A 27,783-nucleotide genomic window follows, 5' to 3' on the forward strand; every position below is an offset into this window, starting at 1 on the left:
CAAGGTCACACAACCGCACACACTCCCATTCAAATCTAAGGACAATTAACCTAGGAAGCATGATTTGGAACTGTGGGAAGAAGCTGGACTGCTCAGAGAAAACCCATGCATGCCGAGAAGAACATGCAAACTCTACACAGAAAAATCCCAGCTGGTCTTTGAACCAGAGACTGGTGAGAGCGCTAACCACTGCACCACCGTGAAGCCCTTAAGTCATATTAAACGGAAAAAACAAAAGAAAACAATAAGACATGTTGAATAAACCAGTAGTATTATGGACATTTTAGCACTCCAATGAAAATTGTGCTTTGTATTTTGCATGTTTTTGTTGCATTTTTCTGAGGATGGAGGACATATATATAAAAAACGAAGCTTAAATTGCAGTTCTGAGTATTTCTTCGTTCAAGTTGTTGTGAATCATTAGCAGAGGAAAAAATGCCATTTGAGAAAGCAATAGCGGTGGCATAGCCGCTTGGCGGCCCTCGAGCTCCCTGCTCCACTCCATTCTGATCCATCCACTTACAGACAAATAGATCCATATACATTTTCGATTTGATCATCTGGCTCGGAACTTTATGGTTCAATATCTCCAATATTGCTTGCCATTTTTGTTGTACCGGTAATGTTAGGTTGGGGTGGTGAGGGGCTGTATGGTAGCGGGAGAGAGTACAAACAAAGGGATGATGGGAAATGAGGACAGGCTTACTCCACGGAACTGAGAAACTAGTAAACCACAACAGGAACACAAGAGAAGATAAGTAATCTACTTTAGTTTTTTGCCATTGGCTAAATCTTTCTTGTTTTGTCTCATGTCCTGACTAAAACCATGGGGAGCTTGTTTTAAGCTGAGTACATAAGACTGCTTTATTAACCATATGCTATACTGAGCACTTTAACATTGGGAGTTGGGTCATCTAGACCCACTAGACAGTGCGTTGAACCTTTTTCAATGATTTGTGATCTTCACTGGTGTCCATGGATTACGTTAAATCTTTCCCCCTTTATCCACCTTTATCGTGGTAGGGAGAACACGTCAAAGTAAGGGTGGGGTCATCTAAGATAGCACAAGGATTAATCACATTCTGCAGTTTCTGTTGAGCTGTTATTGTGTTAGAAATTTTCAACAGGAGATGGAAACGAGAAATGATGACCATAAGGTCAAGTGTTGGATTTTCAGACCAACTTCCCCTTTTTATGTTTTCTTTTTACACAGCGCTCCAAATGTACTCTATAAGTGTTTTCATCAAATAGAAAGGTAAAGCCTTTCAAGAAGTGTTCTATAAAATTAAAGGTTAGCTTTACTAAAAAGAAATTCCTATAGTTTTATTGAATACATTTCTAATCAAATAGTGAACTATTGTATGAGTGTGTTCAACTTTATTATATTCACTTATTAATTATAAGGGCAAACAGATTTGTTCACATTTTGAAAAGTCGAGGCGGCCGTGGTGCAGAGATAGAGTGGTCAACCTCTTATTAAAAGAAATCGGGTTCCCATTGTATCAAAGTGCTCTTGAGCAAGGCACAGAACCTCACATTGTTCGAGGAGGTATTAGGATGGCACCAGATTTCAGCAGCGAAGCCGCCATCAGTGTGTGAGTGTGTGTGAATGGGTGAAAGGGACTGTGACTGTCAAACACTTTGGGCCTTCTAAGAAGGTAATAAAGAGAGCACTACATAAATTTACGCCATTTACCTTTTTTTGTTCTTTCCCTTTCTATAAAATTTCAATTTTAACAAATACATATCTTTAATTCATATGTTCAGTTGTTTTTTTTATTTTGTTCCATTTACTCATAACTATATACGTCTATTATAATTCAGTATTTCATACAAAGTGCAAAACATGCAATAAGAAAGGCTATGCATTTAATTTTAAGAAGACATCTGAGTGGCAAGCTGTTAAAGCCTCCAGTAGCCCTTTTAAGCAAATGGCTTGTTTATGCTTAAACTATGGAAACTTCACATCACTTTGAATTATGAGAGAAAGAAATCCATATCAAACTGAGACAGACAGGGCACTTGCATTGGTTCAGTTCCACAAAATGCAGCATTTGTGGTCCTTACAGGTAATGTCAATTGGCTTTTCACCTTTTTTGCCACTAGATGTCACTGATGGATCGTCCAATCAACGCGGTAGTCCTCAAAGTTGTCATGCAAAATAAAACATCTTGTAAAAAAATGACACGATAGTTTCTTTGAAAGATCAAAAGTTTTTTAATGTATTTTTGTCAATATTTTATTTTATTTTTCCTTAAACTTTTATGTTACCAAACTTATTTATATATAGTCAGGTTAATCTTGCCTATGACCAATTGAGAAAGACTTTCTGTAAATGCAGATTTGTTTTCCATTTATTAAAACTTAAACTGTTACAATAAGTAAAAACTGATTGAAAGTGATATAAATGATCTAAATTTTATTCATAAACCTGGAAAAAAAAACGTGGATCTGAACTTAAAGATATTATTTGCGCACATTAGTGTGTGTATCCGTGTAATAAAGCGCAGCACTGAAAGGGAAAAAAAAGGCTAAATGCAGATGTTGTGAGGTGATGCACGGGAGAGGATGGATGCAGCCAGGATGTGGCATGTGTGCATGACGTCATTTCTCCATGTACCGTGCGCCATTTTGGAAGAAAAAAAAATCACGGATAATTTCCGTGGTCTTGACAGATCTGGAGCCGAGTCTGCACACTGATTGTGGATGTTATCTGTTTTCTCTGAGCAAGCCGCATTGGTCGATCAGGTCTTGGAAGTTTCGTACAACAAGAGCTGCTAAATGAAGCAATGGCGGGTAAGCTACTTTTGAAGGGAGCAGAAGAATCCGGCTCTCTTGGTTGGTGTGATGGCCTGAATCTGAGAGTTAGCTCACCACCAGCGCAGCGGCAGCGCTAAGTTGTCAAACTGTGTCACTGTCGGGCCATCTTCACCGCCAAACGCGGCGTTTTACAGCTGCTAACTACCGCTGTGTTCTTTCGCAGGAGTTGCAGGAGGAAATGATTTCCAGTGGTGTTTCTCTCAAGTAAAAGGAGCGATAGATGAAGATGTTGCGGAAGGTAAGTAGCTTACGCTAGCTAGGCGGTTATGCTAACCCCCATAACGGTGGTCAAGCTAGCAGGATGATGGGGCTGTGTGGGTCTTCACGTGTGATGCGCCGTGTGTGACTTTTTGAGGGATGGACGCACATGTTGTACGAGCGGGGCAGCTGGTGTCGATAAATGTCTGTTTGCGAGCCACCTGGGAAAACGCCCTTTTAATCGCCGTGTGTTGCTAACAAGCTGAATGCTAGGTGCTTGCTAAACTATTAAAGGGGAGCGACCGTGCCCATGACGTCAATGTACTGCGTCTATAAATTGTGGAGGCAACATGGTTTGTTTGTCGAACGTGTGCGTATCGAGGTTGTGTTGTCGACGTTTTATTTAAATATATAAAGTTTGGAAAATGTTGTTCAAAACTAAAAATATACAAGATATTTTATTTTACCTTTTATTTATTGTTATTCATCTGTCCCTTCCGGCTGAAATTACTAAAGTATTTTATGTATTTATTTAAATTTACAAAATGTTAAGCTATGTTCTTTCATGTTCACTAAATAAATAAAAAACTATCCAGGTGTTAGGGTCAAAATTATGCTCCTCTTCACTAAAAATTAGATGTATATTTACAGAAATATAGCATTTCAGTCACACGCCCATGTACCTTTTTTTTATGCCTACGATTAATGCTAATTAAATTATTTTTGCACGTTTTAAATGTTACTTTTAAGCGTTTTTTAAAAGCAAAGAAAGTCTTTTTGCTTTCAGGTGGGGAAACTGTCAATTCGCACATATTTTAGGGTCACAGTTAGGGTTAAAGTGCGTCCAAGCAATTCATAATGAATTTCCATCTGTTTTTGTGTTTTGTTGTGCATAAATACAAGCAAATATCAACGTTCTTCTGTTGAAGATGTTACATAATTTTCATTCCACTGATGTGAAGCGTCAAGTTGTATTTCCAGTCTCACAAATGCAGAGTTACATTTTGTTCTTAAAGGCTTTTATTTTTGTCAAAGCAAAGCAGCAGTTGGACGCTTTTCAAACTGAGCTCAAACCTAAATGATTTAAGCTAATATCTACAGTTGTTTTGTGAGATGAAACTAAACCATAACAGATCTAAGCTATTTCTAATTACTTATGTTTTCTGCATTAAACGTTTTAGCAAAAAATGCTTACATCACATGATTTGTATTTGCATGAGTATACTCACAAATGTAGGAATTACGTATTATTTGGTGCTAAAACTTTATTGTAAATAGATTGGTATTAATGCATTTTACCAGTTGTAGTTAGTCCAGTTTGACTCATATTTTCTACATTATTTTCTACTAAAAACTAAAAGATAACAGCTAAAAAAACAGATATTTTAGTCAGATTTGCTGTAACTCGTGTCTGTTTTTCAGCGGACATCATCTCAACCGTTGAGTTCAACTATTCTGGAGAATTACTTGCAACTGGAGACAAAGGCGGGAGAGTAGTGATTTTTCAGCATGAACAGGAGGTAGGGTTTCTTCACAAAACACCACGCTTACGATCATTGTTCGCACAAGTCTACGTCGTCATTTCATTTTCCCCACTCTTTCTTCCTCTTTCAGTCTAAGAATCGTCCACACTTGCGTGGGGAGTACAACGTCTATAGCACTTTTCAGAGTCACGAGCCAGAATTTGACTATTTGAAAAGTTTAGAAATTGAGGAAAAAATTAATAAAATAAGATGGCTACCCCAACAAAATGCTGCTCACTTTCTACTTTCAACAAATGGTAGGAGGGTTTTTTTTCTCCATAATTTCTGTGTATTTTGAGGCTTTCTGACCTGTTTTTTTTCTCTCTCAGATAAAACTATCAAATTGTGGAAAATTAGTGAAAGAGATAAACGGGCGGAGGGTTACAACCTGAAAGATGAAGATGGGCGAGTCCGAGATCCTTTTAGAATCACCTCTTTACGGGTACGTAAAATCCCACCATTTCATCGTTTCATTCATTTTGGAAGTACTTTGTTGTTAACTTGTCAGGTTTTGTGTCTCAGGTACCTGTGCTGATGCCAATGGATCTCATGGTAGAAGCAAGCCCACGGAGGATCTTTGCAAACGCGCACACCTATCACATTAATTCCATTTCTGTAAATAGCGATCACGAAACTTACCTCTCCGCAGATGACCTAAGAATAAATCTATGGCACTTGGAAATCACAGACAGAAGTTTTAGTATCCTTTTCTTTTAAATATCTCTAGAAAGTTTTCATTTGATGGTTTTTTGTTTTTTTTGTGTGTGATTCTGTTCCACAATCCTGAGACCATCAGTTCCTTAACGGCTTGTTCTCAGATATTGTAGACATCAAGCCTGCCAACATGGAAGAGCTGACAGAAGTAATCACAGCTGCCGAGTGCCATCCACACCAATGCAATGTATTTGTGTACAGTAGTAGCAAAGGCACCATCCGCCTGTGTGACATGCGAGAGGCAGCACTCTGCGATAGACACTCCAAGTGTAAATATCTGTTGGATTTTATCTGTAAATTTAAAAAAAAAATCAAAACCTTTGTTTTTTTGTTTTTTAACGGTTGTTTCTGGGTTTTTTTTTTGCATTTCAGTCTTTGAGGAACCTGAGGATCCAAGCAGCCGATCCTTTTTCTCTGAGATCATCTCCTCCATCTCAGACGTGAAGTTCAGTCACAGCGGACGCTACATGATGACACGTGACTACCTCTCCGTCAAGGTTTGGGACCTGAACATGGAGAACAGGCCAGTGGAGACGTATCAGGTACACACCGCCATGACTTCCTATGCTTGGATAATCTCGTCTGGAATTAGATCCTAATGGTCAAAAATGGAAGATTTGACAGGGAATTCTCTTTTTGATCCCAATGATTTGTCATTTCTGCTGGACTCACCAAACTTGCCAATATGATGTGACAGTAGTGCTAAATAAAACGTCAAATTTGTAATCGTATTTCATTGCTTTTTCTTAATATTTCTATGTGTTTAGACCTTTTTGTAAGAATTTTCTTATATGTAGAAGTCATTGGGGAAAATTCAGATATAAAGGGCTTTGTGCTGCAAACTCCTTGTGACTACTAAAAAAAAAAAAAATAGTTTGCCTTAAAGGTGTTTAGCTCTGCTGCCTATGAACCTTTTACTGAGGTTAAAAACCCCAAACGGGCAGAAAGATGATCTTGTATGATAGGGCTGCACGATATGAGGAAAACTTGCGATATGCGATAGTAGTGATCAATATTGCGATAACGATAAATTTGCGGTAAATAAACAAATAGAAAAATAAACAAAAACATAATTCCCATTTCATTGCAACAGTTTAAAAATTATACTCCAAATGACCCTCATCGACATGGGGGACAAACGTCAGGGTGGCTAACCCTGGTCCTCAAGAGCCTCAACCCTGTCTGTTTTCCAGTTCTCCCTAGACTGCTCGATAATGATAACCAAAGTCAGGTGTGTTCAGTCAATCAGGATGTGAAATCACTTGAGTCAGCCAATCAACAGCAAGCTGGTTAAGGAGAGCTGGAAAACAGGCAGGGTTGAGGCTCTTCAGGACCAGGGTTAACATAATAGGCCTCCATCTGATTGGTCAACAATGGGAAGGCGTCCATCTGATTGGTAGAAGCATAAAGGGATTTATTTGATGTGTTAAATGCTTCAAGCTGCTAGAAGATTGTTTTAACACATTTTGGGTTTGCGATTTATTGCGATATTCGCCGTCTTTTGCGATATGCATATTGCAGAGCTGGATATTGCGATAACGATAAATTTGCGGTATATTGTGCAGGCCTATTGTATGAGCTGAATGAGCCTTTTTTTTCTCTCTTTTCAGTGTTTATATTTAGTTGTGTTTTATTCCAGGTTCATGAATACCTTCGCAGTAAACTCTGCTCCTTGTATGAAAATGACTGCATCTTTGATAAGTTTGAATGCTGCTGGAATGGCAGCGACAGGTAAGCCTCCTCACTGTCGCAGAGAAACAGTCCGGGGAAAACCCGCCCTCGCCTTTTTTTTTTTTTAAAAAACCAAACTCTTTCCGTCAGTGCCATCATGACCGGCTCCTACAACAACTTCTTCCGAATGTTCGACCGCAACACCCGGCGGGACATAACACTGGAGGCGTCCCGGGAGAGCAGCAAACCCAGGGCCACCCTCAAACCACGGAAAGTGTCCACCGGTGGCAAGAGGAAGAAGGACGAGATCAGCGTGGACAGCCTGGACTTCAATAAGAAGATCCTCCACACTGCCTGGCACCCCAAAGATAATGTGATAGCTGTGGCAGCCACCAACAACTTGTACATTTTCCAGGACAAAATCAACTAGAAGATTGGTGGGGCTCCAGAGGATAGGGCTTTTACCGTACCTGTGTAGTTAAGCCTACTACTTGTCTATCTGTATAAGAAGAAAACGGCCTTGTTGTCCTCCTGGTGAAGATTTCGAAAGCACGTGTCTACTTTTTTTTTTTTTTTCTTTTTGGCCACAGGAGGTTTTCATAGGCTGTTTTATTTCGAGCTTAGGTTGATTTTCGCCTGTGGGCAACCAGGGCCATCAACATGCCTCCCCTCCCTCCCCCCCCATCCCAGAAAGCCCAATTCCGGTCTAATCGACGGAAAGGCACTCGGCAGAGGTCCAACTCTTGAGCGTTGCTGATTCTTTTTGGTTGACATTTTAAGCCTTCATTTCACCATTTAACATCTGAACTCTTTATAACGGCGTCTTGTCAAGGTTGAATCCATCTTTCAAAGATCTCGGGGTCCTCAAGCACGGAATAACGGCCGCTAACGCCAGCCGTCAACACTCCCGCGTTGGCCCTATAGTTTTAGGCCAAACTACGAGCGGAATGGGGTCGTGAATTTGGAAAGTGGACTTGTTTCTCCTCATCCCTCCCGTCTTTTTTTACCCCAGTTAATACAGGTGATATAACTTCACTGACTGTATCTACTTAAATACACCTTGTCATCCACATAATAAAAAGAAACTAAAACTACAGATGTGTTTTTAAATTTAGAAGTATGTATTAAAACATGTTTATTGCTTTGCATGTTTTTTATGTTGTAGAGAGGTGGAAAATGTCCAGTCACACCACTGTCTATTGAGCAGATCTCCAAGAAAACGTCAATGGAAATAGTATTTGGGGGGCCATGGGTTTTGGAAACGGCTCATTATGTGTTTCTGTGGAGAGGTTAAGCTTCAGTTCTAAGGAATGGAACGTTAATGGGTCCAGGACAAAGGGGAATCTGCAGCCTTAATACCTACTTCTATCAGTGACAGCTACGACTTTTAACATCCCCAAACGTTTTTACAAACCTCATGTGCATTATTTATAAATCCTATTTTCTAGAGTTATGTCCTCATACGCTGCTGCTACATGTGGCTGTCTATGGAAACACAAAGGAGGAAGATTGCACAGTTTCTGTGATGGAGTGCCTCAGAACCCTGTAATAAGTAGGAAACACAAGACAGGCCTCATACATGTGCCCTTATTCATTAATAGGGATGCCATCCAAATTGATCCGCATAACTGCAAAATGTGGCTCTCCAGTTTGAAATGCAGAAATGAAGGTGGACTACGCAGAACATATGACATTAAAACACACGATGCATTGTCTTTGTCCATTGATTCCTAACATGGTGGCAATGTATTCACTTATTATTTTGACCAAAGTTCAATAAAAATTTTAATTGTGTTGATCTGCATGGTTGGTTTTCCTCAGTTAAACTCTTGATGGGACAAACAAAACGAACCACATTTCACTATCTAACCGTTTATTCATCTACAAGTGCTGCTGTTGATTCCTTCGATGCATAAAAGAAAAAAAATTCACACAGTTCCCTTATATATTTGTTGATCAAAAAAATTAAATTTCACAGCACGTGATCTCAAAGATTAATTTGAAAAAAATAAAATACATGAGTTGAGTACCAGTCAGTTCCTTTGCATGCAGATTACAGGAGCAAAAAGCAGCAGAACTGTCCTCTATAGGACAGATGGTGCAGCGGATCGGTCGCTGCTGCGCTCAGAGGTTTAGGCTGCAAAACGGCTGAGAAAATGTCACAGCTCTCCACAACCTGAGGCCACTTTTCCTCTTCCGCTGCAGGGTGTCTCATTTTTAAGGCATGCCGAGCTGTTTGAAGTAAGGTGTGCAACCATTCATCCCCCATTTTTAGTAGGTGTGGTGGGAAGTAAGGCGCTTCCCAATGTAAATCCTGGAAGAAGTAGGAAAAATGAATCAAAATCAAAACCTACAGTTTATAAAGTTAATAATAAAATACACCACTTGATACTCAAAGAAAGTACAAAAAGTTGTTAATCTCCCTAAAGAATCCTAAAATTACTGAGTCTAACTGCAATAATAGCAATTAAAAAATATGCAGATTAATATGCAAAGTAATCTGAAAAATAAAAGCTTTTAGTGTGAAAGTACAGGTACATGTTTCAACTTTATGTGGTCATATATTAAAAAAAGTTAGATATTAAACAAAGCTGCTTACCCTAAGCCAACAGCAAGTATGTGAGAAATGATTAACGAAGGAAGGAAAAGCTTGAGAAAGTCAGCGGACAGGATTCCTCCCTTCTTCATGACGCTGCTGTTCCTTATGCTGAGAGAAGACGCACGCTTGGGGCGCTTCAGCAGGAACTCCCTGTAGAGGAACCCATGAATATTTCAGCGTTTTCAATTCATTAAAAATAGATCAGACTTTTAATGTCAGCCTGCCACTCTAAGCCCACAAAGATCCAAAACCTGAAAATCAAAATGATGCAGTTAAGCAAATGCACTTACCAGGAATATTGTTACAAATAAACTACTTTTTGAATACTTGGGCTTCAAAATAAATGACGGCAGCGTATTAAAATAATAATTAAATGATCGGCTTTACTTGGGAGGGCTGTTTTCCGGTCGGCTGGACCAGTCCCAGATCCAGTCAGCATTTTTCTTCATCAGGTTCTCCACCTCCCGCTTCCTCTCCTGGAAGTCTTCATCTGACTAAAAACACAAGAACAGATAAGCAAGTGTTGCCAAAACACAACAAGTGACCATCGCATTTCCTGAAACCATTCGGCAGCAAATCCCTTTTTACAACAAATTTTTTCAAACTGAACATATATAGTTTAAAGCCGGGTTCTTCAACCTTTAACACTAAAAGAGCCAATTGAACTAGTTTCTTATTAATCCAAAGGCCACAAAGTTCCACTTTGCCGCTTATAAAAATTAATGTTTTTCAGACCATTAAAATATTCATAATAATTTGATAATAAAAGTCTTGCATTTTTCTACATATTATAAATTCAATTTATTTTACTTTTGACAGGAACAAATACAAATTCCTTTCAAAATAAAATACACCCAGTGTTAAATAAGAACTTCTTAGCATTTAAAATGCAAAAAAGGCACCCAAAAAAAAAATCTGTACAAATAAACACAACTCAAAATTTTCTCTCTAAACGGCAGCTAGACAATGTTCAGCAGGAGGTAAGAATATTTGTTTTATGCTTATTCTAAATAATTAACCACTATCAGAGAATGCTGAATCACTGTGGCGACCCCTGAAGGAATGTATCGGAAAGTCAACAACTTGTAGATGGTTAGACTTATAAACAATATTTTGCCCAGTTATCTGACATATCAAGACCTAAATGCAAATAATAAAACAGAATAACCTAAATCAAATTAACATAAAACCAGAAACGCATCATCTATTAAAAACTATTAGCATGTAAAGAAATAGGGATGGTTTTCATTTAAATAAACGATGATCAATTTGTAATATGTTATCCTGTTTGTCAAAAAAATTACCTTTTCGTAGTTTAAAATAGTGGCCTTTCTAGGCATTTAATGAGTCAAAATGTTTGTTGTGTTCACCTGTGAGCTGTTCCCCTCCGAGCCTCTCCACACCAGAAGAGGGGTCTGTGATCTGAGAGGGCTGTTTAAAAAAAATAATACAAGTTTTAAACTTTGTCCACACAAATAACATTTCGCAACAAATGGTGGAAACACATTCTTCCTCTTTTCAACCTGTTGCAGTGGGAGCTTCCTCTTGAGCTGCTTCTGCCGGACTCGTGTTGTGCTTCCAGCAACATTCGCTCCACCGCGTCGCCCTCTTGGCTGGACGTGGAGATCTGCTCCTCCTGGCCTCCTCGGTGACATGTCCCCTGAGACCCATTCCCGCTGAAATGCAGCTCAACCCAGGAACCTCAGATGAAAACATAGGCAGGCTGCAGTCAGGATCCATGCTGCTATGTTGTCATTGTTATTGTTAGCATACCATACGGGGGCTAATCGAGCTCAAGCGTCTAGTGGAACAAAACACAAGCCTTTAGTTTGGCTTCAACAGTGGTGGAAGATGCTAACTAATCACTTCGATTCATTAGAGGTACTAAAATTTGGATTAACCTCGTCTCACTCGTTAACATTAATGGATGTTTACATGACAGATTTATGAACACGTTACCTTGCAAACTCTCGTCAGAGGAAGCATCCTTCTGGATCGACATTTTTGCGTTGTAGTCTTGGTTCTTTCACGGCTGTGGAGGCTCGAATGAAGGTGAAATGTCTGTAAACAGCTGGAGTTTAGAGTGCTGAAACAACAATGACGCAACGCTGTGTTTATCTTAAAGACGATTGGCTCCACATGAAGGGCGCGCATGCGCCTTGCATGCTGAGAACGCACTTCTGACATCAGCGCGCATGCTCGCTTGTACGCTTAAACATGGATGTTACCGTTTATTCTCGTGAGCTTTAAACGCGATACTGTTTATATTACTAACATCCCTTATTTTTATTTATTTTTCCCCTTATTTTTTATTAATTTTTTCAAAAGTTATATTTGTTTTCATACGTGTTTTTGTCTACCTTTATTTTTACCTATTTGACATTGATGTCATTGACAGACATGCCGTGATAGATTGATTCAATAAAAAAAATCAAAAGTTTACATTACTAAAATGACATGAATCAGCACTTTTATCACACAGGATGTGATACAATTATGTGATTTTTTTTTCATATTATTTTTATTTAGGTGAAAGTAGAAAGACAAATGATTACATGAGCAAAAAAAAAAAAAAAGAAAAGAAAAAGCTTGCGATTACTGGCTATTTATTTATTATTATTATTTCATGAAAATTAGCTTTGATCAGAGGCCTAAAATAATCCCAGAAATACAGTTTAATCACTTTTTGGGGATTCAACCATGTCAACGTCTTTTCCCATGAACACATGAGCTTCTAACAGAAAGAATCTTAGATCTCATCTGCTTCATTGTAGCTCTGAATGGATTCTCTGCATATTTAGGTTCGCCCCCCTGCCCCTGCTAAAGAGCAACCTTTCTAAATATGATTCTTCCACCACCATGTTTTAGAGTGTGAGTTCAGGGGGATGTTCAGTGTTAGTGTTCTGCCTAACATGCCGGTAGTATTTCAATCCACACAATAAAAATAATTTTCTTCTAATCTGATTTTTTCCCCAAAAAAACTATCATTAGAGTTTTAGTTAAGAATACAAAACTGAAAATAAGGCTATATTGTAGCTCTCTTTTAAGAAATTGATTTTCAGCCACTCAAAGATACAAATATTTGCTTAGTTAACAATTAACGGCTACTTTGTTTGACAGGTTTTCCCACTTGAACTCCAGATCTCTGAGGCCTCTCCTATACTGATCCTGCTTTAAACTTGTTCACCTCTTTTATTCCTGATCTAGTGTCCTCCACAGGCTTCATGATGCTGTTTGTTTACCAAAGTTCTCTTACAATCCACTAGAGCCTTTGCAGAGCAGCTGTGTTTATAAAGAGATTAAAAAACAGATGGGTGGACTCTATTTACTAATTGAGAGTAAGGCTAATCCGAAGGAAGTTAAGTTTGACTGGATTTTTTTCTTCTTTTGGAGTAGGAGGGCTGCATAGTGGCACAGTGGTTAGCGCTCTTGCCTCACAGTGAAAGGGTCCCAGTTCAAATGGTGGGTGTTCTCCAGAGTCTTTCCAGCCTCTTTTCACAATCCAAAGACGGGCTTCATCTGTCGAATGGTTACTCCAAATTCTCCTAAGGTGTAACTGTGAGTGTGTTTAGGTGTGTGATTGTGTTGCTCTGCGATAGGCTGAGGATTTCTCCAGGGTGTACCCTGACTTGGCCCAATGGCAGCCAGGTTAGGCTCTGGCAGCCCCAGGACCATGGAAGGAGTGAAGTGGGTTAAGAAAATGGATGAATGGATGGAGTAAGAGAGTAAAGGTGGCTGACTGCAATGCACACAATAAAAACATTTATTTTACTTACAATTGCTAAGTTTTCAATTTTAAAAAACAAAACCTAAATAGACAATCTTTTTAAAGTAAAAAATATGTTAAATTACAAATGTTTAACAATGCATCAAATTGCAAAACCATTTCAACAGACTGCTGTAAAGTCGTCCGGAAAAAAAAAAGCTAAAAGACAGAAGTCATGGTTTAGCAGCGTCCATCCAGCCGTCCATTCTTAGAACTCCCTTTTGGGTTCACGAGGCTGTTGGAGTCAACCCAGCTATATTGTTGGGTGAAGGCCAGATCCTTAGCACTGTCAATTGTTAATAAGTTAAAAAGTTAAATAAAGTGTTAAAATAGCAATGCATCAATGAATATTTTAAATAAAATCTAAGCACTATGGCCTTGTCTTTCTTTCAACTTTTTCTCAGGTTGTGTGAAAGATAAAAGATGAAAGAAGTGGACAAAAGCTAGGCTGATTGGTTTCTAAGATTTAGATCAGAAAACTACAATGGTGCCAATGGCAACCTCCATTTTTTTCTTTTTGGGGATTTTTTTAAAGACAGAAGTTGTGATTTCATCACAACAATTCAATGAATTCCCAAAAGTCCCAGACTCTGATTTAATTCACAGTTTCCATTAGATAACCTTTTAGTTTACATTTATGCAATTTAATCTTTTTAAATTAGAGGGAAAACATGACTTAAGAAGATCCCAGTAGAGACTTTGAGACCAAAAACAAGTAAGTTTTTAAAATACTGATCTGACAATTGGCCTGAAAGGAAACACATCCTTTATGATCTGAGAATACATTGTGTGACATATTTTACTATTAGAAAGATATCTGCGCCTTCTGTGTTATTTATTGGTATCACAGATGTCACAGTTTAGTTTTGTAACAAAACTATTCAAACACTTTTGACATATTTAATATTCTATGTTTTGCCCAGACAGCAGGTAAGATAATAGGTATCATGGGGTGAATTTAATCTGATCCTCAGGCTCCTCAAATCCTTCAGAATTAATTGTCTTGCACCTTTAAAATATTCAGGATGGAAAAAGTATTTTAAAAAGTATGCATCGTGCGCTTGGCTTTAAAAAAAAATCATCCATGTTTAAACAACAAGAATTTGTGTATAATTTTCTTGACTATCTGCTGCTCTGCTCTGGGCGTTTGTCTATGGTCTGTGGTTTATACACCCCATGTTCACCTGCCCACTCATAATGATTTATGGCCATATAGAACAAACATTGATTTGTGGAAGGTGAGCATTAAACTACAGAAATATTGTGTGAATGTCATGGCGCCTCTGTCAGTCACCTTCCCCCCTCCCTCTCCTGCTCGGCTCTGGACGCGACCAGCTGGTTCCAATCATCACCTCATTAAACCGCCTACTTCAGGAGATCCAGGACCTGACGTCAACGCCAGTCCGTTGTTCTTACCACGGAATCATCCTCACGAGTGTGCTCCTCGGGCTACAGTTCTCCAGTTCCCCTCTACGTCTTCCCTTCGGATCCAGCAAGCCTCAGTCTCGAGCTCCGTCTGCCTCCACCCTCCAGTCAGCCGCCACGCAGCAACAAAGACTTGGTCACAGACTCTCCTTCAGAGAAATTAAATCTTTCTTATACTTACACCTCGTTTCCGAGTTTCTTCCGGGTTCCAGCGCCTGGGTCCTTTCGAATCCCCACGGGACCATGACAGAACGGACTGGCCCCCTCGTTAGATGACAGGCCGCGGGGGGTCGAAAACGTTCACGTCAAAGAAATCAGGTTTTTGTATGTACCTGTCAAAATTACTCATCAGGGTCAAGTCAGTGAATTTAGTGCTCTCATCGATTCTGGCGCTGAACATAGTCTTATCGACTCACAGCTCGTTAACCACCTCTCGTTGCCTTTCGAACCTCTCGAGTCCCCTATTAACGCTGCCGGATTAGGTGGTAAACAACTTTTTCGCATCACGTCTCGTACCAAACCGGTCCTCATTCTCACCTCCGGCAACCATCGAGAATACCACCAGTTTTTTATCACACAATGCCCTCAGACCCCCATCATCCTGGGTTTCTCCTGGCTCCAAACTCATAATCCACGCATCGATTGGGCCGTTCCTCGCATCACCAACTGGAGTACTTATTGCATGGCAAACTGTCTTCATTCCGCCATTCCCTCCTCTGTTTCCATCACCTCGGAGTCCGAAATGAATATCGACCTGTCCAACGTTCCTTCCTGCTATCACGACCTCAGAACTGTTTTTTGTAAATCCAAAGCCAGTACACTACCACCCCATAGACCATATGACTGTGCCATAGAACTGCTCAACGGCGCCCCACTCCCTAAGGGAAGACTGTTCAATCTTTCCGGTCCTGAAAAGGAGGCCATGGAAAACTACATTCAGGAAGCCCTTTCCCTCCACCACATCCGTCCCTCTACATCTCCAGTCGGTGCAGGATTTTTCTTCGTGCAGAAAAAGGACAAAACCCTGAGACCCTGCATCGACTACCGTGAGTTAAATCAGATTACTGTTAAGGACAAGTATTCACTTCCACTCATTAATTCTGTTTTTGATTCTGTCCAGGAGGCTAAAATATTTTCCAAACTTGATCTCCGTAATGCCTACCATCTGGTCCGCGTCCGTGAGGGTGATGAATGGAAAACCGCTTTCAACACCCCTTGGGGTCACTATGAATACCAGGTCATGCCATTCGGCCTCACGAACGCCCCTGCTGTTTTCCAACGGCTCGTGAATGACGTACTTCGTGATTTCCTAAATAGGTTTGTTTTCGTTTATCTGGACGATATCTTAATTTATTCGTCCAGTCAAACCCAGCATGAGCATCACGTTCGCTTGGTTCTGGAAAGACTACTGGAGAACCAACTATTTGTAAAAGCGGAAAAATGCGAATTCCATACTTCTTCTATCCCCTTTTTGGGGTATATTATTGAAGTCGGTAACATTCGGCCCGATCCGGCAAAGATAGACGCCGTCACTCAATGGGAGGTCCCACAAACCCGCAAAAAGTTACAGCAATTTCTGGGCTTCGCAAATTTCTACAGAAGGTTCATCCGAAATTACAGCAGCATCGCGGCTCCACTCACTCAGCTCACTTCTGTTAATAAGCCCTTTGTTTGGACCCCTGCTGCCGACATGGCTTTTAAAAGACTCAAAGGACTTTTTGTCACGGCACCCATTCTGATACAACCTGATGGCAAGAAACAATTCATTGTTGAAGTAGACGCCTCCGATTCCGGTGTGGGAGCCGTGCTATCTCAGCGCGAAGGAACCTCCAACAAATTAAAACCATGCGCTTATTTTTCTCGTAAACTGAGCCCAGCCGAGCGGAATTATGACGTGGGCAACCGAGAGCTTCTGGCAATTAAACTGGCTCTGGAAGAGTGGCGTCACTGGCTGGAGGGGGCAGAACAACCCTTTATTGTTTGGACTGATCATAAGAACCTCGCATACTTACGCAGTGCAAAACGCCTAAACTCCCGTCAAGCCCGCTGGTGTCTGTTCTTCGATCGATTCAATTTCAACATCACTTATCGACCCGGCAGTCGTAACATCAAGCCAGACGCCTTATCCAGAAAATACTCAGTTACGGAACCTACCTCTGAATCCACTATCATCCCCACCTCCTGTTTTATAGGTAATCTCACCTGGGAGATCGAGAACAAAGTCCAACAAGCCCAAGGTGAGATACCTGATCATGCTACCTGTCCTCCTGGAACTTTGTATGTACCCGACTCTCTGAGATCTGAGGTGTTGACGTGGGGGCACGCCTCTAAGATTGCCTGTCATGGGGGGGTTCGTAGAACCACCAACCTGCTACGTCGACGGTTTTTCTGGCCTTCCTTGGAGAAAGACGTCCGTGAGTACGTGGCAGCTTGCTCAGTTTGTGCTCGCTCTAAGAACTCTAATTCACCCCCCTCCGGACATCTGTTGCCTCTGCCCACACCTAGTCGCCCTTGGTCACACATTGCACTAGATTTTGTTACCGGTCTGCCTCCGTCCCAAGGGCACACTGTAATTCTAACGGTCATTGATCGCTTTTCCAAGGCTGTCCATTTCATTCCACTAGCACAACTCCCCTCTGCCTCCGAAACTGCAGATATCCTGGTCCATCATGTGTTTCGTTACCATGGAATTCCTAGTGATATCGTGTCCGACCGCGGACCCCAATTCACGTCTCAAGTTTGGAGGTCGTTCTGCTCCGCCCTCGGGGCCACGGTCAGTCTTAGTTCTGGTTACCATCCGCAGTCCAACGGGCAAGCTGAGAGGGCAAACCAAGAGTTGGAAGCAGCTCTTCGATGCTTGGTGGCGCAAAATGAAGCAGACTGGTCCAAATACCTCATCTGGGTGGAGTATGCTCACAACACTCACTCCTCTACCGCTACTGGCATGTCCCCCTTTGAAGCCTCCTTAGGGTTCTCACCCCCTCTGTTTCCCTCTCAGGAACTCGATCTGGCAGTGCCCTCGGTCCAGCTCCATCTTCAACGGTGTCAGGACATTTGGCGGCAGGCCAGGGCGGCTCTCCTCCGCACCAAGGAGAGCAACTGCCAGATCGCTAATCGTCGCAGGGTGGTGGGACCCGTCTATCTACCGGGGCAGAGGGTATGGCTGTCATCCCGCAATATTCCTGTTCAGGCGTCCTCTCGTAAGCTGGCACCCAGATACATCGGCCCTTACGAGATCGACCACATCATCAACCCCTCCTGCGTCCGGCTGCGCCTACCTGCTGCTTTGAAGGTACATCCCGCATTCCATATTTCTCAAATCAAGCCTGTCCACGAAAGCCCGTTGTGCCCGCCGTCCGCTTCCCCTCCGCCCGCCCGTATCATTGACGGCGCGCCGGCCTTCACCGCCAGCCGGGTGTTGGACGTCCGGCGCCGGGGTCGGGGTTTTCAGTTTCTCGTGGACTGGGAGGGTTACGGTCCAGAGGAGCGCTCCTGGATCTCCCGCTCCCTCATCCTGGACCGTTCCCTCATCGACGACTTTTTCCGCGCCCATCCGGACCGTCGTCCTGGACCGCCTGGAGGCGGTCGTTGAGGGGGGGGTACTGTCATGGCGCCTCTGTCAGTCACCTTCCCCCCTCCCTCTCCTGCTCGGCTCTGGACGCGACCAGCTGGTTCCAATCATCACCTCATTAAACCGCCTACTTCAGGAGATCCAGGACCTGACGTCAACGCCAGTCCGTTGTTCTTACCACGGAATCATCCTCACGAGTGTGCTCCTCGGGCTACAGTTCTCCAGTTCCCCTCTACGTCTTCCCTTCGGATCCAGCAAGCCTCAGTCTCGAGCTCCGTCTGCCTCCACCCTCCAGTCAGCCGCCACGCAGCAACAAAGACTTGGTCACAGACTCTCCTTCAGAGAAATTAAATCTTTCTTATACTTACACCTCGTTTCCGAGTTTCTTCCGGGTTCCAGCGCCTGGGTCCTTTCGAATCCCCACGGGACCATGACAGTGAAAGCTGTAAAAAAAAAAAGAAATCCCACCAGGAGCAGCTTTTAAGAAGAGCATCAAGAGCATAATTTATGTATTTTCAGGAGAAACCTGGCACTGTATTTGCAAACATCAGGAATGTGGGTCTAGATTAGCTATTAATGAAACCGCCGCCAGGCTTGTGAGTGCCGGTATCAAGTCTGGATATATGCAAGGGTTTGTGTTAGGAAGGGTCACAAATTTAAGCCGAATCCAACATTTAAATCACTAACGTCTATATTGGATTAGTCCAGGTTAACATAAACTTTCACCAGTGATGTTGACCTATAAGGTGCAGGTGAAAATTGGACTTCTGTTGGTAGATGGATAGGATGAAAATGTTTTTGTAGGCCAAGACAAAACGCAAGAGTGGATGAATTTTGAGTGTAGGGATTCTGACAAGCAAACTAGAGGGTGGTCCAATATGATGGAAAGGAGGAAGGTGGATTCCCTGTGTGTTCAGCAGAACAGATGAAAGGAGAGAAAGGCTTACAGTTTGGGGGAAGTTTCAATCTGTTTTATTATGGTCTGAATGGAAAGATGAATGAAGAGAGAGAGAGAGATGCTGAAGGATGAATATGATGAGAAGGAGCTGCATTGTATCTTTGTAGAACTAAAGTCTATGACATCATACAGAGAAAGGAGCAGAGGAAGTCTGGATGGCAGAGAAGTACAGTACATTGAAGTTGTTAAGGACATGTATTAGAAAGGTTATAAAAAAGAAACTTATGGCTGTTCCAAATGATGATATGAGGGTGTGAAAACGATAAATGAAGGTTAGATGAAAGTGCATAATTTTTTGTAGTGACCTCTAAGGGAGCATCTCAGACAGAAAAGAGGAATATGACAAGATCAACTGGTGAAATTTAGCATTTATGGTTAATGACTGACCATAACCTCCACTCAAACAGAGACTTAGATATACTTATCAGTGTTACATTTATTGCAAGAATCATTACTCAAAAAAAACTTCCTCACATTTTGTGCAAAATGTATATAACTAGAAATCTGCAATGCTTGTTTATATTATTATTAAATCTATATGTTATGTTTTCATCATTTTTTGTTTTGCTTAAATGTTTTAATATTGCTGTTGAATCTAATTGTTGGGTGCAGATGCATTTGAAAGTGTCGTTCATTTGTAAAGCTGCTCAAACAGCAGCTACACTGCCCTTTTTAATCAAAGGGTGTGTTTGGAAAGCAATCACTCAAGTGAAATTTTCCTAAACACACCTATGCGTGAAGTCAGGTAAAGATATTTGCCTTTAAAGATGGATGGATGGAATTTCCCATGATATTGTCTAATTTACATTTCTGACTGCACCCCATTAGCACAATAAAAAAAAAATCAGAGCTGAAATCATAACTTTCATGTCACAAATATGCCCAAGTCCAAGCAGGAGAAACAGATTCATGGCTCATGAATAATTCTGTGGGAATACTCTGACTGACTGTTTTTCCATTTGTGGTCAGTAATGCCTAATTTTAAGACCCTGAGAAACACTTAAACCACAGAAATTTCAAAATTCCAATCCAGAGTTATGGGAATCATTGTTGGGTACATGTATGAACTCATAATCACACATTTATTGCATGGTTTAGAAAATTAAAGCATATAAAATGAATCAAAAAGGGAAGGAAATAAGGTGTTAGTGGTGTGAAATGTGTGCTGGAATGGAGAAGACTGATAAATATGAAGCAACCTGCACACCGGTTGAGGATCGTAGGACTGATAAGGTTGTGGACATCAACCTCACACTGCAATTTGCAGCAAGCCACTCATATTTCCATCATGGTCCGACATCTGTTTGACTCTAGGGGAAGATTTAATGACCTTCTGCAATGAGTGGCAATAATTCATGATAAACATTGTTCAATGTTAGTGTGCAAACCTGCCTCCCAGGCATCATTTTCTTTTCATGTAATTGTTTTGTTCTTGTCTTTGTTATAAGATGGTATCATCTTTTTTGTGTGGTAAATATTGCTGCCTGTGGATCTTGTTAACTATGTGATAATGGTAAATCCTTTTTATTTATTCGTTTATTTGACAGGGACATTGCATATTAAAAAGCATCGCTGTACTAGAGATAGCCAAAAGTCTATTTTTCATCCAGTACTCCCTCTAGACACTTCATTAAAAATTAGAAGTTTGCATTTGAGATGACCACTTTTTTCAGAGTTGTGTTTTTATTTGATGTTTTATGTATTTTTAATTAGGATGGATGGATGGTTGGATGGATGGATGGATGGATGGATGGATGGATGGATGGATGGATGGATGGATGAATAATTTAATAATTTAATAAGTATCATTAAGTATCAAACCAGCAATACTTGAAGTACAGCTCAAGAAAAATTAAAAAATAAAATTATTGGTTTTCAAATGACACAAATGCTGAACAAACCAGATTACATTTCTACATTTAAAACCAAAAAAACTTGTAAAATGACTTGATTTGGTAGTAATGTTTTGTTATGAATAGGTTAAGTGACTCAAGATAAGTACCTTTATTGATGTTGCTTTGAGCAAAAGCAAAAGACATTTCTAATTGTATCCAGTCTTTTTTTATAATATCCAACAGCAATTAGGAAATTGTTATTTTGCAAAATTGAATTTTCTGTCCTAGGCTTGGAGTGAAAGCAGATTATTGGGCACATTATCACACTGACATCCGTGCTAATTTACAAATAAGTGACATAAGGGGCGGTTATCTGTTAATTTAGCATATTGCACAATCAACACAAGAATTATTCTCCTTTCAAAACGGTATAAAATGTGTGTTAGAGCCAGCATAGGGGAACTAGCATGGCATTTCTTTGCAATATGAGGCTCTTTTGTCTTTCATTATCAAAATGTTCACATCGATTTTATTGATGTAAGACTCCTTTGTCATAAAGACTGTTGAACTGCAAAATAAAATCTTCACCTTGCAGATAATACAAATAGAAAAAATGAACATAACGTGACATTAAAATATTAAAATCTAACATTGCAAGCTTTCACAATACCATCATTTTAGCCATGAAAAAGTAAAAACAAACTATAGTTTTAAAGGAACATTAGCCAAATATAGCATTAAATGGTATAAAGAATATTATCTAAAAACTTAAGTCTTTTTTACAAAGAATTCTTTTAAAAGACTTCCTGAAATCATCATTAAATATTGTGTAAATGACAGGATTTAATGAGCTATTGCAGTAACCAAACCAAAAGAACATTTTGAACAGTGTCTCTGGGACGCAGCAGATGTCACACACAGCTGTAAGTGTGTATGTGAAGAAAAAGGGGAACCAGCAGAGAACAAACACTCCCATGACCACAGCCAGAACAAAGGTGAAGCGTCTTTCTCTGTACTGCCTCCCTTTCCACCTGCTCACTCTCAAGGGAGACAGTGCCTCTGCTTTTGGAGAGGCTTCTCCTGGCTTCGCTTCAGTCACGTCGGTCTTCCTCACATCGATTTTTCTGCTCAGAGAGCGTAGGCAGGTTTCGTTCCCATCTGATGAGGATGGTTCCTCATCCATGTCAAGTCCATTAATCCCCTGACTTTTCACGTCGTTTAAATCATCCACATTTCTGTCTTTTGTTTGTGGGGAGTTGCCATTCTTTACTTGCTTCTCTCCTGGTGGAGCTCTGGTTCTCCTAATGACAATCTGGTAAATCTTTACATACACCATAATCATAATGACACAGGGTGCAAAGAAAGATGCAATGCTGGAGAACAAAATGTACCATTTCTCCTCATTTATTTTGCAAACAGGGCTGTTTGCTTCTCCCCTGTTCTTCTTCATAGTTATAAGTGGAGGGAATGAAATAATGGCTGCAATGACCCAAACCAAACCAATAGTGCATTTAATCATTCGTTGAGTCCTTTTTAAATTATACTTAATGGCCTTAGTGACAGACCAGTACCTGTCCAGGCTTATTGCACACAGGTGGATGATTGATGACGTACAGAAGAGCACATCAAGAGCAGAGTGGATTTCACACCACACTTTACCAAAGTACCAATAGCCCATCAATTCATTGGCTAAGGAGAATGGCATAACTAAGGTGGCAACCAGAATGTCTGCGCATGCCAGAGACACTAAAAACAAGTTCTGTGGCGCCTTCAGAGCTCGGCATGTGATAACCGCAATGACCACCATCACATTGCCAAACACTGTTAGCAGGATGAGCATACAAACCAAAAATGTGAGCGACACTGAGATCTGCACGCTGAAAGGGTGCTTCCCAAGAAAAGTCTCATTTCCACCAGTGAGGTTGAGACAACCCATCAAGACACGCTGGGGCGTCGAGAATATCTGAAGATTTCCTTGTCAAAGGGATCAAAGAGGGCGCTTTGCAGCTGACTCTTTGTTAAATCCATTCAAGATGGCAATGTTGGAGAATTGAGTTTTTTCCTATGGAAGAGCTTCCTGCACAAATCTCTCATTCTTCTACCTAAGAGTGAAAAAAAAATCAACTGAAAAAAAAATGCATTCGGAAAGTTGAAACACTCATTTGGACAAATAAATCCCGATTCACCTACCTCAAATAATAATTTATTTTAAATCTTTAAATATATTTCATCGCAAAAAAAACTCCATCAGTTGCAGGTTGGCTCTGGTTGGTCTTCTTTTCTTCTGCAAAAGAGAAGGAATGTCTCTCATATTATCCTCCTCTGAAGCTGGAAATCTTTGATGCTCCCTCTACTTCAGTGAGAAATAGGATGGGCGGAGTTTATCTGGTGTAGATTTAAAGGACGCTTTGTATTGCTCTGACGCTACAGCCATTGGCGGATTATGACATTTATTCTTTTTTATGATTTATAAACTTAATATCTCATTGTTTTAAGATTATAGCGGTACATCCGCACTCTGCCTTTGCAATATTATTTCTTCTTATCCCTTGAAAGCAAGATTTGTGAAAAGATTGTTTTATGAATTCATGGAAGGGGAAATGAGGATCATCATACAACACTTGTGAGATTGTCGTTTATTTTTATGCTGAATTTCAGAGGTTGGTTTTAGAAATCCTCGCCTTTGTAAACTTTTATGATTAAAAAATATAATGGTTATGGATGGTGAAAAAAAACAACTAAAAAACAAACTGTTACCATTTAAACAGATTCACTATTTTTATTTTGAAATAATAATTTTAAGGCTTTCAAACAAATCACGTGACTTTTATTAAGTAATGTGAAAAACGTAGTAATATCCTACTACTTCAGTCTGCGCAAGAAAGTTGCTTGTTTTAAAATATTTACAATGCAAAAACCCATTTAGGGCGCAGAGTGAAAGTGCCCTTCCTGGCCGACAGGGGGCAGTATTGAGTCTCTTAAGGCTCGGTCTGAAGCAAGGAAATCTCGCGAAGAAATTTTCCGCTTGTTTCCGGTCAGTTTTGTGCCGCTGAAAGAAGAACTTATCTTTATCATAATAATTATTTAAGGTAGTTAGCAAACAATAAATAGCTTAATTATCAGCGCGTTTGTCTACAGATAACTCCCTTACCAAAGTAAGTTTGTTTCCAGTTGCATTTTTGTCATTACGCTAGCATTTTGCTTGTAATGGTAATTGTAGCCTCACGACTAGGCCAAGAGACCTTGATAACCCACTTAGCGACGTGCTATGGTTGACGTTGTTGACACATGATACACATTGTATTTCTGTTTTTGGGGGGACCATAGAAACACTGCGCTAGTGGAATATTATATACACCCTCCTGTTTTCTCTTAATTTGTGTTTCGTATTGTAAATTTAGCCGAAACGTCGAACAAATGCTAAGTGGCTAGTTTATGCTGCACGATGCTGTTTGTTTTGTTAGCGCTCAGATGTCTGAGGACCTGGTGAAACAGTTGAACAGCTACAAAGCTCAGCTCCAGCAAGTCGAATTTGCTTTGTCTACCGACACTGAAAATGAAGACCTTCAAAAGCTTCAGAAGGACTTACGGGTTTGTGATTGCTGTTTTTTCTCCTTAAATTTATCTTGTTATCCATAGTAAAACAAAATGCGAGGCTAATTTTGAAAGCCAAGGAAGATGTATTGTGTTCATTTATTCCTTTAAATATAAATTTATTATACTTGATCAAAGTAATCTTTTACGTAATATTGATTAATACGTTTAATTTCATTGACTGAAAGTTAGACATTTAAACAGGCTTTGAAAGGAAGTTAAAAATATGAATAGTATCAAATGATGTACTTGTTGCAAATGGACCATTTTCAATTATTGATTCATTTGTTTGTTTTGTATTATTATTAGTTTTAGGTTTACATCTTTTACCCTATAAATATGCATAGTCTGCAACCCTTTAAAAAAAGTCTGAAAATGTTACAAGTGTCTTTTCATAAAGTACTCATCTATGAAAATCTCTCTTTTTCTTTTTCAGGAGGTTATTGAACTTACAAAAGATCTGCTGAGCTCACAGCCCACTGATGGAACCTCAACTACCACCAGTACAGAAAAACCTCCCAAAAAGCATACCTGGAAAGTGGGAGATCGATGTATGGCTTTGTGGGGTAATGATGGACAGTGAGTGTCACCTCCTCCTTAATTATTTTTATAGCAATGCATGCCTTTAAGAAATATCTAGGATATTCCTTATCTTTTTTTTGCTTTTCAGTGGAAACGTAGTTCAAAGAGTTGATTGTTTTTTTTATATACAGTGATGATGGTTGACACTTAAGGGTATTAAGTATTAGGAATATTAGGTGATGGACTTCCACATGATAGACCTGTTTTGAACTAAAGTATCACTTATCCTCTTGTAAAACTGTTTGGATTTAATAGTTTTGAGAATAGTAATCCTGAGTTTTTGGTTCCTACTCACCTGCTTACAGACGGGATTTTTTTGCAGGGTGTATGAAGCGGAAATTGAGGAGATAGACCGAGAGAACGGAACTGCAGCCATAAACTTCATCGGATATGGAAACGCTGAAGTGGTTCCTCTGCAGAACATCAAGGCCTTGGAGGAGGGAATGCTCTCTATTGACGATGGAGGTGCAAAGGCAAAGTCCAAGTAAGAGGAGACCCAAATTAACACTCGCCAGTTGCCAATCACAAGCTTTTGCATGTGTCGCTAGTATGCAACCACAGAGGGCTATTGATGGGGGATAATATTTTCATAGACTAAACTTTAAGACGTGGTTGATAAATACAACAAAATCATTACGGATGTTCATAGAAAATTTGTATTTTCTTTATATAATAACAGACATGAATCCACTGTGTATGCAAACCACATTAGAGCCCACCACCCCACGTCAGACAGCCATTATAGATGCCTGCATCTTTAGCGTCAATACCATAATGGCAAGAATCCAAAACATTTGAATGTTTTCAGGTTTTTATGTTATGATTTCATATAAAAACGAATCACCTATAGGCAGAAATGGGGAAAGATTACATTTTTTCTTTTTGAAATATGCCTCTCTCTAGTCCTTTGTTTTCTCAGCATGTTTTAATCAGTTTACAGTTAGATCTAGGGATGTAATGATCAGGTGTTTTTTTTTTGGCATTTGATTTTGAGTATCGGCTGATTCCAAGTGCTCTGTGTAACATTTAAACAGTGCACTTCCATGAACAAGCGAGCAAAAAAAGTGCAACTATCAACTACAAAAAGCACTTAACTATTGACTAGTAAAATAGGTAATAATTAATCCAGTGAGAACATTTAGTGACTATCTTCATTATCGTCAAAGCTATTAAACATTTTTGATCATTTGTGATTCACATCTCTATAAAAAATCTTTAATAAAAATGTCTTTCTGCTCCAATCTTTGTTTTAGCATAAATATGATTATGAATGAATAGCTTATATCAATGTTACCATTTTTGAGTTCGATGTGAGTGAATTTATATATTTTTATAACCACCGTGTCTTCAAGAGTTTGTACTTTGTAGGCAGTCTCTTACAGAGTGAGCCATTCTCATTAATAGAAACAAAAACTAGATATTTTTTCTGTTGAAATGCTTTTGTAGGTTTTTGTTTGAGTTCAGATAAAACACAAGACACTTGCTGTCAGTTATAGACGTTTATGAAAGCATTATTGCTTCTGGAAGTCCCAATCAGTGAATATCTCTATTTCTTTTTGTCTGTGTGATCTGCTGAAAAATGTTGTATTGTGTTTGCACAGTTTTGACCAGCTGTTTCTTCGTTTGTGCGTATTTCTAGGAAAGAGATGATAGCAGAGCAACGGGAATATAAAAAGAAAAAAGCCCAGAAAAAGGTCCAAAGGATGAAGGAGTTGGAGCAGGAGAGGGAAGAGCAAAAATCCAAATGGCAACAGTTCAACAACAAAGCATACTCGAAGAACAAAAAAGGACAGGTAGAATTGATGCATTGGTGCATTTAAACAGGCCTGAAGCCATGAAATGCTTTCAATTTTAATCACTCATCGTGCCTTTTCGTGTCTTACAGGTCAAAAGAAGCATATTTGCTTCCCCGGAAAGCGTAAACGGAAAGGTGGGAGTGGGAACTTGTGGTATAGCAGACAAACCGATGACCCAGTACAATGACACGTCAAAGTACAACGTCAGGCATTTAATGCCCCAGTGATTTCACATTCTGTACATAATTTGCTATAATATGAGCTGAATCCGTGCTTTCCATTGTGTTTATACGTGATATTAAACTCTCAAGTAAAGAAAGCTTTCAAAGGAGTTGCTTGCACACCAGTGTTTGAATAATTGTGGAATTTTTCTTTCCTTATTGTATTGTGTAAGTCCAACAACAATCAGTAGGAGGGAGGTTTTCCGGCACTGGATTGCAGTCCGCTGTGGTAAAAACAGGCTGTCATTAAGAGGCTGTAGATTTTTGTTGTTCGACTACAGCAAAAGGCTCCGCCCCTGAGACCCGTAAAGCCATACATGTCTAGATTTGAGGTGTACGTTTGTCTAGTCCAAAAGTTTAGAAATCTGAATTTAGATTATGGTGTTGATTTGAAAGTGCTCCAGATGCATTTAAACATATGTATATACATAACAGTGAAATAAAGGATTTGTTTTTGGTTTTTAAAAATTCGCCATCTCCCATTTTCTGCTCTGATGTTGTTGTGTTTGT

General features: G+C 39.9%; 4 protein-coding genes across 4 annotated transcripts; 2 read left to right on the forward strand and 2 right to left on the reverse strand.

Moving 5' to 3' along the window:
* The first annotated feature begins 2,476 nt into the window (after positions 1–2,476).
* Positions 2,477–8,724, forward strand: LOC101170296 (protein phosphatase 2, regulatory subunit B, delta). Its single transcript, XM_023962985.2, has 10 exons — positions 2,477–2,796; positions 2,984–3,058; positions 4,441–4,538; positions 4,633–4,798; positions 4,871–4,983; positions 5,064–5,241; positions 5,360–5,524; positions 5,628–5,797; positions 6,895–6,986; positions 7,077–8,724. Exons 1-10 carry the CDS (start codon positions 2,790–2,792, stop codon positions 7,354–7,356), a joined length of 1,344 nt encoding a protein of 447 aa, XP_023818753.1. The 5' UTR covers positions 2,477–2,789; the 3' UTR covers positions 7,357–8,724.
* Positions 8,725–8,782: 58 nt separating this feature from the next.
* bnip4 (BCL2 interacting protein 4) lies at positions 8,783–11,675 on the reverse strand. Its single transcript, XM_004077084.5, has 6 exons — positions 11,485–11,675; positions 11,049–11,226; positions 10,896–10,956; positions 9,913–10,019; positions 9,526–9,675; positions 8,783–9,240 (listed from the first exon to the last, which is right to left on the reverse strand). Exons 1-6 carry the CDS (start codon positions 11,525–11,527, stop codon positions 9,198–9,200), a joined length of 582 nt encoding a protein of 193 aa, XP_004077132.1. The 5' UTR covers positions 11,528–11,675; the 3' UTR covers positions 8,783–9,197.
* A 10,091-nt stretch (positions 11,676–21,766) lies between these two features.
* On the reverse strand, positions 21,767–23,148 carry LOC101170540 (alpha-2A adrenergic receptor-like). Its single transcript, XM_004077340.4, has one exon. It carries the CDS (start codon positions 23,014–23,016, stop codon positions 21,841–21,843), a length of 1,176 nt encoding a protein of 391 aa, XP_004077388.1. The 5' UTR covers positions 23,017–23,148; the 3' UTR covers positions 21,767–21,840.
* Positions 23,149–24,036: 888 nt separating this feature from the next.
* On the forward strand, positions 24,037–27,741 carry smndc1 (survival motor neuron domain containing 1). The gene is made up of 6 exons (XM_004077086.5): positions 24,037–24,235; positions 24,545–24,671; positions 25,111–25,253; positions 25,579–25,740; positions 26,896–27,049; positions 27,142–27,741. The coding sequence occupies exons 2-6, from the start codon at positions 24,552–24,554 to the stop codon at positions 27,277–27,279; spliced, it is 717 nt and encodes a 238-aa protein (XP_004077134.1). The 5' UTR covers positions 24,037–24,235; positions 24,545–24,551; the 3' UTR covers positions 27,280–27,741.
* The last annotated feature ends 42 nt before the right edge of the window (positions 27,742–27,783 follow it).

The sequence above is a fragment of the Oryzias latipes genome, chromosome 15, assembly GCF_053564925.1.
Source record: "Oryzias latipes strain Hd-rR chromosome 15, Olatipes_Hd-rR_3.1".
Lineage (NCBI taxonomy): Eukaryota > Metazoa > Chordata > Actinopteri > Beloniformes > Adrianichthyidae > Oryzias > Oryzias latipes.